General features: G+C 37.8%; 1 protein-coding gene across 1 annotated transcript in view; it reads right to left on the bottom strand.

The window, feature by feature from the left end:
* Positions 1-15,307, bottom strand: part of TOP3A (topoisomerase 3alpha) — a 63,691-nt gene extending 48,384 nt beyond the window's left edge. The window contains exons 1-8 of the mRNA XM_089169149.1: positions 14,998-15,307; positions 13,783-13,961; positions 13,615-13,687; positions 13,314-13,436; positions 13,114-13,235; positions 12,957-13,029; positions 12,740-12,856; positions 6,126-6,209 (exon numbers count right to left, since the gene is read on the bottom strand). Of these exons, the coding sequence (XP_089025275.1) occupies positions 6,126-6,209; positions 12,740-12,856; positions 12,957-13,029; positions 13,114-13,235; positions 13,314-13,436; positions 13,615-13,687; positions 13,783-13,961; positions 14,998-15,303 (1,077 nt within the window). The 5' untranslated portion in view covers positions 15,304-15,307. The remainder of the gene's footprint in view (positions 1-6,125; positions 6,210-12,739; positions 12,857-12,956; positions 13,030-13,113; positions 13,236-13,313; positions 13,437-13,614; positions 13,688-13,782; positions 13,962-14,997) is intronic.
* Between the last annotated feature and the right edge of the window lie 1,379 nt (positions 15,308-16,686).

Genomic DNA, 16,686 nt, shown 5'->3' with positions numbered 1-16,686 from the left:
CTTGTTTCGAGTTGGAGTTGAGTTCTTGAATCTTAGGAGTCTTTGTTTAAAGAATCACTCCTGTAAGTCTTTCATTACAAGAAGAGTTCCTCTCTTTTATGTTGGAGTCCTAGCGTCCTAGGAAAATCTATTTTCAAGAAGATTCCATTAGTCTTTTATTTAAGTTAAAGTCTCCTTTTTTGTGTGGTTTGCGTGGCTGAGACTAATTGTAAGAGAGATCCACAATTATAAAGGATTAGCTATAAATAGCCTAGTCTTTTCATTGTAATGTTAAGTTTGATTTGAATAAGAAATGGAGTTTGAGTTAAGGATCATGGCCTTGTTGAGGAGGTCATGGTTGAGTAGAAATTGAGAATTCTTCTTCAAGATTAGCACCTTCTTCAAGCCTCTAGCACTCTTCTTCCAGTCTCCAGCATCTACAAGCCATTACAGCAGCTTCCAAGTAACTACAGCAGCCCCTCCACTCCCCACACCCTCCTAAACCCATAGCACCAACCCTAGCCCCCTTCCCCTGCTAGCACAAACCCAGAATCCCTCCCCTGTTGCTGCCGCACCCCTGGCAGCACCTTCCCAACCCCCGACAGCTCCTAAAACCCTTCCCTTACCACCTGCGAATTCTTCCCAGCCCCTCCCCCACATCTCCCCTACCCTGCGACCACCCCTCTTTCTGACTTGCGGCAATCAGAAAAACAGAAAAAAAAAAAAAAAAAAAAAAAAAAAAGAAAGAAAAGAGAAGAAGGAAGAAAAAAAAAAAAAAGGAAGGATTGAGAGATTGCCCAAGATCCATTCCCAAAACCCTAAAATCTTCTTTATCTTTCGTTTCATCTTGGAATCATCCCCACAATCTTCTCTAGACCTTCCCATTATGTTAAGGATAATTTTCTTATCTTCCAAATCATCCCATGAGAATTTGGTAACACCCTTAATTTTCCTATCTACCCATATCACTCCTAAGAGACATGGTGGGAGATCTCGCGAGATATCTCGCTATTTTGACATAGCAAGACGAGAGGAGAGGCGAGATCTGCGAGATGGGAGATCTCGCCAAGATCTCGCCAAGATCTCGCCGATATCTCGCCTCTCTCTCGCTGCAACCATCAAAAATTGCCAGAAACTTGATTTTTTGTCGGAATTTGTTGGGGATTTAACTTCTAAACATCTTTAAAACATCTACAACATCAAATTATCATCATTCAAGCCTATTTCAACTAGATCTACAACAAAGGTAAGATTTTCCCCCAAATTTGTTTTTTTTTTAAATAAAATATTCTACAATAGGTGTGTGAGTTTAGTGTAAATATATGTTGATCCACAAGCTTTGATCTAACTTTCATGGAAACCAATTTAATGTGACATTTAAACCTACATATGACATACTATAGTGATGAGTTGACTTGGGAGTCATATGTGGCCACCGTTCAGAATCAGTTGATGCCGAATGCAGAGTGATACTCTTGTTGTCATGTAATCTTGTAATCTTATTACTCACATACTCTTGTGATTGTGATTGTGAACTTATGGATTATGATTTATGACTTACTAAAAGTCTAAAACTTCTTATGGTTGTAAAATTTTGAAGCCATTTAAGTTCTTTGATAGTTTGATGTGTAATGTATTTAATACTTTATAGTTGAAAACATGAATTACCTGATATCTCTACATTTCGGTTTTACACATAGGGTTGACTTAGAAGACATAGTTAGGGTTATTTTCTCACAATTCTAAGGCCACCAATGTGTTCAAAAGGCTTTAAATAGACTAAATACCAAATTTCAGCCCAACCAGGGCCCTAAAACCCACCAAGATGGGTCACCGAGATTACACCAAAATTTTGGTAGATCTCGATCGAGATCTCTCTATTTTGGAGTGGGGAGATCTCGCTCGACAGCAAGATCTCCCACCATGCTAAGAGATTCCCACAACTTTAGAAACTTATAGACATCCCATACAATCTTAGACTTATTTGTTGGAAGATTCTGGGTAAACCCTTAATTTTAGGGAGACCATCCTAGGAACCATAATCCTAAAATTGGGTTTCCATTAGTAAAAGCTTAGAATTAATAAATGCAATGAAGAAAAGAAAGATAAATATCGCTGGAATCAAAAGGACTAGACAGGTAAAAAAGTGAAGGAGTTGGATTCTCGGATGACTTTAAACTTTAATTCATTGGGGATAAAAGTAATAAAAGTGGAGTAGCACAATAGTGGATAAAGATTTAAAGAACCATGTGGTGGATGTTAGAAAATTAGGCGATAAGATTATAGCTATCAAATTTGTTAGGAAAAAGAGATTGTAACTATAATTTGTGCTCATGCAACTCAAGTAGGAGTACATGAAAGTCTAAAGTTACAATTTTGGGAAAATATAGGAAAGTATAGATAGATTAGTGCAAGGTATTCATCAAGGAGAAAAAAATTATCAAGGGGGTGATGTAGACATATTGGAAAAGATCAAAAGGCTGTGAAAATGTACACGAACGATATGGTTTGGGAAAGAGGAATGAAGAAGGGATCTCAATTTTAGATTTTGTTTGCTTTTGATTCATTTATCATACACACTTACATCAAAAAGAGAGAGGAGCATTGAATTACCTTCAAAAGTGGAACATCATAGAAGCCCAATAGATTTCTTTCTATGTAGAAGGTCGGATAGATTGTTGTGCAAAAATTGCAGGTGATTCTAAGGGAAAGTTAACGCACAATAGGACTAGTGGTCTTGGATGTGTGCCTCACTCCACAAACTCATGATAGGTGTGAGGTTAACTATCCTAGGATAAGGTGGTGGAACTAAAAAGGAGATTGCTTCAAATCTTTCACTAACAAAGTAGTCAAACAAGGAAATTGGGAATTTGAGGGCAACACTAATACAATGTGGAATGAGATGGTTACTGTATTAAGAAGGAAGTTGAAGATGTCATAGGTGATTCAAAAAGAAAGCACCATACTTATAGAGAGACTTGGTGGTGGGATGGTGAGGTTTAAGTAGCCACTAAAAATAAAAAGATAGCTTTAAGACATGGTAAAGGACTAAGGATGTAAAGGATTTATAAAGGTATAAGCTGCTAGAAATAAAACTAAGAAAATTCTGAGAAAAGCAAGGGAGAAGAAGCATGAAGATTTATACAATAAGCTAGGCACAAAGGAAGGGAGTAAACTACTTATAAGATAACTAAAACAAGGGATAAAAAGACTAAAAATCTAGACCATATTAGATGTATTAAAAGTGAAGATAGTAAAGTACTAGTACATGATGAGGGCATCAAGAAGAGATGAAAGTTTTAGCTTACTAAAGAAACATATTTTAGGGATCTGTGACTCAAGTGATTACACCATTTGCCATCACACCAATTTTTTAACATGTATACAGAAGATTAGAATGTCTGTAGTTAAAGAAACTCTAAAGAGGATAAAGGTAGGTAAGGCACAAGGTCCTGATGAACTCCCAATAGAAGTATAAGAGTTTATGAACCTATGGGCTAGCTTGGTTGACCAAGTTGTTTAATAAGATTATGAACATAAGGAAAATGTCTGATGACTCGAGAAGCATTGTGGTCCCAATTTACAAAAACATAGGAGATATTCAAACCTATAGTAATCATAGAGGCATAAAATTGATGAGTCATACTATGATTATAGGAGAGAGTAATTGAAACCTGTTTGAATCAACAAACTACCATTACTGAGAATCAATTTGGTTTTTTAATGGGAAGATCTAAATGGAAGCTATTTGCCTTATTAAGAGACTAATGGAAAGGTATAGAGAGCGTAGGAAAGATCCCCCACATGATATTTATTGACTCAAAAAAAACTTATAATAGAGTCCCTAGAGCATTAACTTGGCAAGTAATGCAGAAAATAAATATTGCAAGTAAATATGTGGACAAAGTTATAAATATGTATGATGGTTCGGACTTCAGTGGCAAGTGTATGAACGGTGCGGGGACAAGGTGGTGAATTCCCGATTACAGTTGGACTACATCAGGGATTAGCTTGAGGCCACATTTATTTGCACTTGTAATGAATGGTTTAACCAAAGACATCCAAGATGAGGCTCTTGGATGTACGCTTTTTACTGATGATATTGTTATGAGACACAGGTTGGGATTAATACCAAGTTAGAATCACGGAGAGCAACTTTGGAATCAAAAAGCTTTAAACTAAGTACAACGAAGAGGGAATATCTTGTATGTTTGGTTGTTATCAGACGAATGATGGGATGCTGAAACTTGATGACAAAAGATTAAATAAATTCATTATTGTAGGCACCTTATCTCAATCATAAATAAAAATATGAATACAGGATGATGCTTCCCAAAGAATTATAGTAGGGTGGACAAAGTGGAGACATGCATCCAGAGTCTTGTGTGATTGGCATATTCCTTTAAAGCTCAAAGGAGAATTCTATAAGTCCACTGGTACAACCAGCTATGTTTTATGGTGCGAAGTGTTGAGCCATTAAAAGACATCACATAGATAAACTTAGTGTAGTAAAAGAGAATGCTAATATGGATGAGTGGCAAAACTATGAAGGATAAAGTAAGGAATGATCATACTAGAGCTGGTCTCGAAGTAGTTCCAATAAATGATAAGCTACAACAAAGTCAACTGAGGTGGCATGACCACATTCTACAAAGGCCCATAAGCCCCTTTACGGAGAAGTGATCTAATCCAGATTGAAGGAATTAGAAGAACTAGAAGCAAATCTAAGATAATTTTAGGAGAAGAGATAAGAAAGGATATGCAAAGCTTACACCTTGCATCTATTATGGCCTCAATTAGAGCTGAATGGGAGGCAAGAATCCATGTAGCCAACCCCATTCAATTGGGACAAGGCTTCTTCTTCTTTATGTTGTTGTTGTTGTTGTTGCTATTGTTGCAAAGACATGCCTAAAAGGTGGCAACTATACCATAAATATCTCTCGCCTTCGGTCACCTTGGCCCCAGACAACTATCTTGATGCACTTACACAGAACTTAGATAATTTATAAACTCATCAATATTATGCTAATTTTAATACAACTCCCACTTACAAGCATAGAAGAAAATTCGACAATTTCGGTCGAAATGTCTACATTTTTCAAAAACGAAACGAAATTCCAATTATTTCAAAGAAGTGTCAAATTTCGACCAAGATTTCGGAGATTTCAACCATTTCGGAGGTTTCGACCGAAATTTCGACCATTTCAACATTTCAAGTTGGTTTTCCTTAGTTTTTGTTGATTTCTATCCCATTTTCACATAATTTCCACGACTCCTTTGCTTTCAAACATCTCTTTTGCTCATTTTTTGCCTCCAAACACCTCCTAAGCCACAACAGCTACAAAGAAAACTCTGGCAACAATAGAATGTAAAGCATGAGCCATACCCAACAGTTCCAAACTTCCCCTCTTTATTTTTGTTTTGTTCATGCCTTAAATGATTTTGTATTGCCTTAAAATTAATATATGTTTAGCTTAGGACTATGATCTATGATTGTGTTTTCTTAAACTTATCTTTTTATTATTTGCTACCATTTTTTCATTTGCTTATTTTAATAATTATTTTCTAAAATTATGTATTTTTATTTTATGTATATATGATATATAGGCTTCAACTTAATATATGTGAGACACCATCACTTGATCTAGTCGGTCATTTTATTTTGTTGACTTGTTGTATATGTAATCATTCTACCAAACAATTCATGTATGTTGATGATTTTATGCCTATATGCAATAAAGTTTGCACTTGTCGAAACCAGTCATTTGTTAGTATACTTGAATGATAAATTTTCAATGGTTTTTTTTTTTGGGAAGGGGGGCAAAATATTAGTTCCATTGTGTTTATTATGCTTGAAATAGGTAGTATGCAAAAATCCAAATCATTTTGAGTCCATATGAGGCCAAAATTGAAGTTCCAATTTCCAGAAAAAAAGTGTCCAGTTTTGACAAAATTTCGACCACAAAATCGAAATTTCGGCCTTTTGCAAGGTCAAAATTCCTGTTTCGGTCAAATTTTCTTCTTGCTTACAAGTGGATGAGAAAACAAGCATTTTGGGTACTATGTTTTTTATTGCATAGAACATCATTGGCAATACAAGATGCAAAAGCATAATCCAAAAAAATAGAAGTTACAAAGTTACCAACATGCAAGTCAGTCCTTTCTGAAAAACTGTCTGTTTCCGTACGTGGGTAGCTGATGAAACCAGCTTGATATAGTTCTTCTGCCACCTAAAACAACAGAAGGCACAAGAAAGTTAGGCTGGTACCCTACTTATTTAATCATGTATAAGGAAATTATAGGTGACAAACGGAAATAAATAAAGCTAGTTGACCAAGAAAATGAATAGAAGCATATGGCAATGCAGGTCCATGTAAAAGAACTAATTTAGATGAAATAAAGCTTCATTGAATTTTTTGTAGTTTTAGTTGACAAAGACAAACAACAGCATAGATATCTATGTAATAATTTTAAGATACCTTAAGGTTGCAGTTGCATTCCTACCACCAAACACAAAAACAAATACATGAAAAACTGGCAAATAACTTTATGCACTTCTTCAATTACCAAAACATATGGAGAAGATAAATGAAGAATCCAACAGTTCCATCACAAATGGCCCTAATATGCACCAGGAAACTAGATTGGTCAACCCATCAATAATGCCCAGGAACAATCTAAAATGTGATGTCAGACACTAAATCCAATTGCTGAGTTATTGCTCTTCTGCCTCTGGGTTATATTCCTCTGTTCTAGGATTTTCATTTTGATTTATTTGAGACTCGTGTCACTTATGTGTGGAACATGCTGCTGCTTCAGCAATGGCTGCTTCTAAACCCCCTGCTAACATTCTTACTGCCCAAATTACTACTATGAAACTGAGTGGCACTTCAAACTCTCTCTTGTGGGCTCAAGCTGTTGAGGCATATATTCACACTAAAGGGAAAGTTAAGCACAGAAAACAGGACCCTCCTACGCCTGACTTAAAGGATCCTAACTCTATCTTTGCACATGATGGATGGATGCAAGAGAATTCTATTGTTAAAATATGGTTACAGAACAGTGTTGATCCTTGCTGCTGATGTCATGTTCAATATTGTTGCCAAAGAAGAATGGGAGGGCCCAATATGAGAGCTACTCTGAAACCAAATATATTGCCCGGACATATGAATTGTATGAACAGAATTTCCAATTTTCCGAGGGGGATAAGTCTCTTGATGACTATTTTAGCACTTACAAAGGACATCTTGAAGAGCTTCATATGTCTCAGCATTTAACAAATGATCCTACTTTTGCTGAAACAACAAAGGGCTGAATTCCATGTTGCCAAGTTTTTAGCAGGCCTTCCTCTCAATTGTTAGACTGTAAAGAGCCAATTGCTTATTGAAGAAACTGTGCCTTCTCTCAATGAAGTTTTTTTCCCGGCTATATAGCATGGGAACTGGAACTCAAAAACACTCTACATCTATTAATCACAAAGAAAATTCTGCCCTCCTGGCTGGTTGTGGAGTTTGCCATGCTCACAGACATGGGCCCCTTGAGCATGGATCTGATGGGCAAACCCCCGATAACTTCTCGTAAATTCACTTTTCGCAGAAAGCCTAATCAATAATCAAATTATAGATACTTGTTGATAAAACAGAGAAAACCAGATTGGCATATGAGTTGGCTAACACTAGCTTCACTGACCCTGGTAATGACTCTGCTTCTGCTGGAAACACTAATCCTACATCTGCATCAGGAGGTAAGCCTACTGGATCTCATGTCTCTCGTGATGACTGATGAGCCTACTCCCAAATCACTTCCAACAGCTGGAAACTACCACCGCCTCTTCTTCTACTTTGAATGTAGCCCATACAGGTAACAAATTAATATTGCCTTCACTACATTCACTTCCACCCCTTGGATTATTGACTCTGCTGCTTCCTGCCACATGATTGACAACTCTGATTTGTTTTGTCGACATTGTCTAACTGTCCAAACTCTATAGAGTTATTCTTGTTGATGGCTCCTCCACCAAGGTCACAGGTCATGGGTGTGGTATATCCTACTAATTCCATGAACCTGTCATGTGTCCTTTATGTTCCTGAACTCTGATTAAGTTAATTATCCGTTAGCCAACTCACAAAAAGCCACAATTCTTCAAATACTTTCCTTCCCCTCTTTTTGTACCTGCTATGCTTTGCAGACCATAAGGTGGAGGGCTTGAAAAATCAGGCTATATTACTTAATGGACCTGATTTGTCTACTGAAACTGCTGCCTCTACTGTCCACACACCCCACCCCCTTTCAGTTGGATTTTCGGCTTGGACAGTTCTCTTTACTCAAGCTCCTGCTTACCATTCCCAGTTGCCATACTAGTTCTTCTTTACAATGTGAAGCATGTGAATTGGGAAACATCATAGGTCTTCTTTTCCTGCTTGTCGCACAGCTCATAGTTCTTCTCTCTTCTCGTTAGTTCATTCTGACATCTGGAGTCCTTGTTGTGTCTGAAAAAGATTAGGTTTTAGTTATTCTGTCAGTTTTATTGATGACTGTTCTCGTATGACTTGGCCGTATTTGTAAAAGGATTGGTCACAACTTCTCTCCACTTTTCAGAACTTCTATAATGAAATAAAAACTGAATTTGCTGCTGATGTGAAAAGTGTGTGTTCCAATATTGCACTTGAATATGTTCAAGAATAAATCACGGAATTTTGTCTTTCCAATGGAATTGTTCACCAAACGAATTGTTCTTACACCCCCCCCCCCCCAAACAACAGAATGGGGTGGCTGAACGTAAAAATAGGAATTTTCTGGATATTGCTAGACCCATTACGTCCAATATGAATGTTCCTAAAAATTTTGGTGTGACGCTATTTTAACCGCATGTTTTCCTATTAATTGAATGCCCTCATTTTTGTTAGACAACCAAGTGCCTTTCTCCATTTTATACCTAAATCTCCTATGTTCTCAGTTCCACCGTGTGTTTGGGTGTGTCTGCTTTTGTTCATGTTTTGCACTAGGCATTGATAAATTCTAGCCAAGAGCAATTAAATGCATCTTCCTAGGGTATTTTTGTACCCAAAAGGGTTATCGGAGTTTTGATTGTTAACTGTCATTTGTTAGCGATGATGTCACTTTCTTTGAAGACACACCTTATTACAATTCATATGATGGCTCCTATTGATGTTGTCTAATGGTCCGCCTCTTCCAATTCATGTTGCACCTTCTGCTCCCTCTACACCTATGCCTTTGAAGTTATATCAATGGAGACAACCACAAGATTCTCAACCAGCTCCCCCAAACTTATCAACTCCATTGGCATTACCAAGGTTCCTGACACAGCCCCACTAATCCTCCTGTTGGTTCTTCAAAAGTTCAAATCCAACTAAAGTACAAGTCGGACTTTGCAAGGTTACATGCTCTTGCACCATCACCTTCTACATATCTTATTGTAAATTATATTTCGGATACACATCTCCGCCCAAGTATTGTTCTTTTGTGTCTTCCTTGTCTGCCAGGATTCCTCAATAACATCATGAGGTTCTTTCTCACCTTGGGTGGAGACTTGCTATGGAATATGGACATTGAGATGGATGCATTTATCCCATAATAGATGGTCTCTAGTTGACTTACCTCTTGGTAAACATTTGGTTAGTGTCCATAAGCGTATATAATGAAATATCTCCTGAATGGGTCAGTTGAACATCTTTGGCACGGCAGTTGTCATGGATTGTACTCAAACTTTTGGCGTGGATTACTTTGAAGCATTTTCCACTGTGACTAGGCTGAATTTTATTCAGCTCATTATTCCTTAGCTGTCAATGTTGATTTGCCCCTCTTTCCGCTAAATGTTAAGCATGTCCTTCTCTATGGTGACCTTCAAGAGAAAGTGTATATGGAGCAACCTCCGGAGTTTGTTGCTCAAGGAGAGGCTTCCATTTAAGTATGCAAAGTTCATAAAGCTATTTAGGGGCCGAAATAGTCCCCACATGTCTGGTTTGGCAAATTCAACTCTCTTGTCACCCATTGTGCTTTCTCTCAATGGTATTCTGACCACTCTATATTTGGCCTGTACCCGAAGTTGTTAACCTTGTAGTATATATCGATGATATTATTGTCACTGATAACGGAAGTAAAGGCCTATCTTCATCAGCACTTCCTAATGAAGGGTTTAGTCACCCTTCAATTTTTTTTAAGTATTGAAGTGATTCACAGCAAGAAAAGAATTAACCTATCTCAAAGAAAATACGTGATTGATCTCCTTTTGTTTGCAAAGGTGGGGTTGGAAAAAAAACATGTGAGCCCCATGTGTAAAGGGGTGAGGGAGAAGGAAAGGAAATGAAGGGATTTTGTGGAAATTTTTTAAATGTGAGTCCCACTTTTTGGTTTACCACACTTTTCCACAAAATTCCACATTTTTGTGGGGTTTTGAAAAGGCATGGGGTGAGAAGTTAGCATGCCACCTCATCAGACAACCTTCCTCAAATTAAGGAAGCTTGTCTCCCGCTTTCCAACGCCCATAAACCAAACAAACCACACTTTTGGGACTTAATGGAAAATTTTGCTTTTTCAAATTTTTTTCCCACCGCACCTTGATTCCAGCAAACAAATGCAGCCTAACTGACAGGTCTTCTTGCGGCTAAACCTGCAAATATTCCTATGGATCCTCACCAAAAGTTTGTTTCTGTTGAAAGTGAAGATCTTAATGACACTCATCAATAGACACCTAGTTGACAAACTTATGTATCTTATGGTTTACAAGGCCAGACATCTCCTTTGTAGTTGGCTTGGTTAGTTAGTTCATGCATTCTCCCAAGAAAATACATCAAGAAGCAGTTTGTCGTATTTTGCAGTATCTTAATGGAGCTCCAGGAAGGGGACTGGTTTATTGTTCTCATCAACATATTAGAATAATAGGATGCTGACTGGGCAGGGGTTGATGGTGGCAGAAGGACTACTACCACAACATAATGTCACTTTCTTTGAGCTTTCAAGTGCTGAAGCTGAATTTCAAGCTATAATTCACAATACTACTGAATATATGTGGTACCAACTTTTCAGCTTGAGCTGGGAATTCCAACAACTCAATCCATGAAATTGTTTTGTGACAATTAAGTTGTTATTTAAATTGCAAATAATTCAATATTCCATAAGCATAAAAAGCACATCGAGGTGGATTTCCATTTGTCAACAGTGTTCTTAAAAAGAAGATCATCGAACCCTTTGTTCCCTCTGCAAATCAGCTTGGAGACATTCTCACAAAACCATTATTTGGGCTTGCTTTCAAGAGTGCATTGGATGCTCCAGCACTCCAGCTTGAGGGGGAGTGTTAACAATATTGGGCATAACGGGTACTTGGCCCTAGCAAACCGTTTGGGTCACACTTGACCAAGATTTGCTCGTTAGTCCCTTGGTGGTTAAGTTATTGTATCTAGTAACTATAGAAAGGTAAATATTTTAGAATATATTGTGCTAGATTTGATTGTAATAAAGTTTAGGAAAGTTTTCCTAAACTGCAGATTATAGTTTTGACTATATAGTGCATGCGAGAGGGGGGGGGGGGAGCTGCTTGCCATCTCTCCCATCCCTTATTCTTCTTCTTGTTCCTTTCCTTTGGCTATTGGGTCTGGTTGGTTGTATATCATACATCCCAAGATGACTTCTGCCCAAAGATTCAATGTCCTGATTCTCCTGAAATAAGGGGTCAAAATTCAAGAGAAACTCCAGTTTCTTCAAGAATCATGCACTTTCAACTCTGACTCTTGAGGAATCAGGAACAATAGGTTTTCTGAATCTGCAACTAAATTATCAACCAGCAAAACTCAAAGCTAAAAACTGAAGTACTAGACTTGATGTAATATAGGCATACAGGTGGAATTGTCTATATGCATGCTCTTTTACAGTTTCACTTGTGCCCTCTTTCACTTTATTGTAAATAACGCCGGCTTGTGCATCATTGACACAAGTCATACGGGAATCCAGACACTCTAGACAAAGAAAATCGGGTCTTTCATGGCAGTCCCCTGGTATGCTTGGCTGTCATAACTTGACAACCTTGCCAATATAGCTCTGAGTCACAATCTATTGAACTTGTTGGAAGGAAACTTAGTGACTTTTTAAACATTACCACAAAACAAACGGAGATTTTGATTACTCAAAAATAGCTTAAAAGAGAAATAAACGAAATACTAGAACTGCAACCTTATGCTACAAGCTCACATGCTTTAGCTTTCCCTTTCCATGACAATGGTGTTAATTTGCTTTAGCAAATGCCATATAATTCCAATAATGGAGTTACATGTCATTTCTGGACCTGGGCCTAGGAATGATCTTGGGTTGGAACCATGGCAGAGCTGTCGGCCTTTGCTTCACAGAATCTAATGGAGGGAACTAGGACTATCCTAGACTTTTACCTTCCTTTCTTTTATAGAGCTTATTGGATTGTAATAGGGAAAGCCTCCAAAGCTATGGTTTTTTTTTTTTTTTCAATCTTGTCTGTGTACATAAGAGTTTATGTACTTTTTTCTTCAAGGAGGGGAAGTATCACAGTTTAACTTACAGCCAAAAAACGCTCAAGCTAATAAAATGTGGACGACCAGCCACAAACAGATTGGTCACTACAGATTTTCAAAATCATTAATTACAAGTTATGATATTAAAGAAGTTTTGAGGACTCAAAATGCAAATTGACAGTCAACCATCAGGTGATACTTATAGGAAAAAAATGCATTATGACAGGACTAGAGAGCTCAAGAGAATCACAAATGCCAGTCACCTTCATAGTATGTTCAGAACTCATTCTGAAGTAGTTTGATGCACGTTTCTCAAGCTCAATGGTACTCAAAGGGTGCGGAGGATACTTAAGCTTCTCGTTATGCTTAACTTCCATAACCTGCAACAGTGAATAGAAATATAAAATTTAAATTCTCTCAAAATTTCATAGAAACTCAAAACTAGTGGTAATCAATGTCAACTGTAAACATGTGCCTTACAGTTGCAGTGGGTTCTAGAATACACATCTCATATATTATAACAGCGCATGTGTAATCAAAAAGATGCCCGCGCCTGCAAAAGGTGATGACAATTAGATAAGCACCACATTTGCTGAAAGTAAAAGCAAGAGATCTGATCTTCCAAAGCCCAAATTACTTCCAACTGAAAGTAGCAACGCCTTCGTCGGAGGAATGAGAACAGTTGATTGTCCAGAACTCTTCAGGCTCATGCGACTGTATCTCCCAATACCGTTCGACAACAAATCCAAGTGTTGGAAACTGCAAAATACAAGAATGTGATGGAGCAAGTATAAATTCTAACCAAATGGCATATCAATGTTATCACACGTCACAAACCTGACATGGTCCATAACTTAGAACAATATTCCTTTCATCTGTTGCAACAGCAATGGTAAATGCATCTTTCAACAGCATGGTCTGAAACCTTGTGAAAGAGGCACCAATCCGGAGATCGATTTCCTGCAGAAGATTAAAAAACTAACTAGATTAATGCAGGAGCAAGAAATCATACAGTGAGGATTTGGTGTCCCATAAACAGAAAGAATAGCATGTGCAGCCGTTTTAATATTTCTGAGACTTTTTTTCACTATCCAACATCAAATCTGGAATACAACTTTTCAGAGATCAAAAAAATCACCTGCCTAACATCCACTGCATCAGCAAACAGTTGATTTGGTCGGACAAGATTTTGAATAGATTCATGGATCTCCCTGACATTTCCAAAGTCAAACAACATCAATTTGGGTTATTTGGAACAAAATGGACTAGGAAATGAAAGGAGCATGCATAGGTTAAAAAATAGTACCTGTCTATCAAAGCCGAAAATCTAGCCCTCCAAACATTAAGATAACGATTCACCGCAGTGCATGTCTCTACCACTTCAAAGGATATGTTTTCGCCTTCTCTATCACAATCAAGCCACAGGACAAGCCACCGGCACTTTTTGGCTTCCTCTTCCAATGTCTTTTTAATATCCAATTTGTCCTATATTTTCCAGGAATTCAACATTAAGACACCAGACGGGAATTCATTGGAAAAACACAAGCAACAGAATAGCATGCTGCCGAAGGAAACCATCTTCCAAGTTCCATAAATTCACAAGAAAACAACCAGATGAACAGAATCAAGTAGATTGATATATCACGGAATCTGACATTACCATTGACCATTTCGAGCCAGAAGCAAAGTGATATGTATTCTCTTCCATGGAAGGACAACTAGGAACAGTTGCCACTAGAATTTCATGATAGAAACTAAACAGAATTCTGTTCAAAATTAGTACATCCCAAAAGGAAGTGTAAAACATGAATCTTTGCCATTGTTTGCTTCCAGTGAAACCCATAAAAATACCCATCAACACAGCCAAGTCACTTCTACATCCTTGCCTCCCCTATACAAAGAAATTTAAAAAAAAAGGGAATAAAGGGGCGGGAGATATGTCTGTTCAACCTTCATACCTAAACTGGATGATTTAAGGTAAAATATAAGTCCAGAAAAGAAAGTCCCACGTTTCATCATCCTGGAAAGACTACCCCTAGCATTACACAAACTCAAAGGGAATATTCCACCCACTCAAGTTCAAGACCTGTTTCCACTATTTCAAGCCAGAAGACAGCGATATGTATTTCTTCCATGTAAGGACAACTAGGAATAACTGACACCAGAATACCGGAATAGAAACTAAACAAAATTCTGTTCATAATTAATTCATCCCAAAAGGAATTGTAAAACCTGAGTCTTTGCCATTGTTTGCTTCAGATGAAACCCATATGAAATACCCATCAACCCAGCCAAGTCATTTCTGCATACTTCTCAACCCTATACAAAGAACTTTTTCTTTTTTGAGGAAAAAAAAAGTCCCACGTTTCATCGTCTTGGAAAGATCCTAGCTTTACACAAAATTAAAGGAAATATTTCACCCAACCGCGTCCAATACCTGTTTCCACCATTTTCCCCTCATAGAAGTTTGCAACTGCAGTGAACAGATTCTAGTGAAGTAGTGGGTCTAGTGACTACTGACCTGAGGGACGAATTTACGAACTGGGGCGTGGTAGAGATCGGCGGGGTCGCAGGAGTGCCACTTGCGAAACCGCTCTTCGAATTCGAGTTCCATAAGATGGCCGGTGACGGAGGTGAACAACATATGGCATCGCTGCCCACGAATGGTGTAATCGAACTCGAATATCTTGTTGTAACGGGACCGGCCTTCTCGCGTACGTAGTCCTTGATTCCTTGACAAGATCCCTGATACGGCTTTCGCCACCGATGGCTTCTCCGCCACGTTCAGTACCATAATCGTACCGCCACCGCCACCGCCACCTGCCATTTTACTTCCCTTGTTGCTGCACAAAGAACTACTTCTCAGTTGTATGCCGTTGCTATTGAATTATTTTAATTTCTCCACCCTCTTGTTTCCCGCCTTTTTGTGCTCTGAGATTGATAAACTCTCAAATTCGTCTATTAGGGTGAATTTCCGGACATGGGTAAATGCCTGTGGTGAATTATTAGATTTTATTACCCAATTTTTCTTTTACTAGATTCAATACTGGTATTTTTTTTCTTTTTTTGGTAAGAAAGATTTCATTAAAAAAAAAAAAAAAAGGTAAAGACTATGATGCACACATGGGGATATGACTCATCCAACTATGAAGTGTTGTTCAACTAAGCTATCATACACAATGCAAACAAGGTCACCTTCGCTACTTGACCCATCATAGCATTGGAGGCTAACTCTGGCATATATAGTTGTCATCACTCCTTGATATAAAGCTACAAATTCGAAGTGGGAAAAAAAACCAGAGCAAGAATTCTAATGTTTAAGATCAATAGTTGTACAACCAAAGAGTATGTCTTCAATCTATTGTTGATCATCTAATCAACTCTGGATTATCAAAATTCAGCAAAACTCTGATCAATCCCTATTTCAAGCAAGGGCAAAGCTGGGATTCAACATTGGGAGGGGGAACAATGACCATTTTACCCATTTTTATCAGCGTTAAAGATTTCTCCAATAGAAAGGGGAGGGGTGAAGTGCATATTTCACTTTATGAAAATAAACTAAATGACCAAAGAAACAAAAGAAAGAGAGTCAAAAAAGGGGGAGGGGGGAGGGGGAATGAGGTAGTCACTAGGGCAGCTTCTCCTCTAATATCAAGGACACCCTACAACTCTTCCCAAACTACCATCCTTTAAAATCTTCACAAAGCTATAAGGAACACACTTTGCAAGTAAAGGGGTGACCTTCTCCATTTTGAGTATAAATCCCAAACCTTAGCTGAAAAAGAAAAAAAAAAAATACATAAATAGATTTGGAGGGTTATAAGTTTTTTTTTTTTTTTTTTTTTTTTTTAATTAAACTTCTATTGAGAAAGACGGGAACGACACACTGGGCTTAACTCCGTCGAGTCAAGGAGGGTTATAAGTTGCGACTACCAATACAGGGTTAATAAAGTGATAAAGATTCATACTTCTTAGTGAAGAGGCTATAGGTTTAACCATGTATAATAATACCCTTCACCCATATAAAGTCCTCTCTCTCTCATGAAATGATCTCATCGCATTTTCATTTTATTTATGTTTTGTTGTATAAAGCAAACTAATTTATAAACATCACTTTCTTTTTTTTTTTTCTAACTGAAGACATCCCTTTCTTATGTATGCGAGAGTGCAGCCCCCAGGGGATGGGGGAGGAGGGTGCATCTCAATCATT

Source organism: Hakea prostrata, chromosome 9, assembly GCF_041222555.1.
Source record: "Hakea prostrata isolate BN-2017 chromosome 9, UWA_Hpros_2, whole genome shotgun sequence".
In the NCBI taxonomy this organism is placed as follows: domain Eukaryota; kingdom Viridiplantae; phylum Streptophyta; class Magnoliopsida; order Proteales; family Proteaceae; genus Hakea; species Hakea prostrata.
This window is presented reverse-complemented; position numbering and strand designations above follow the sequence as displayed.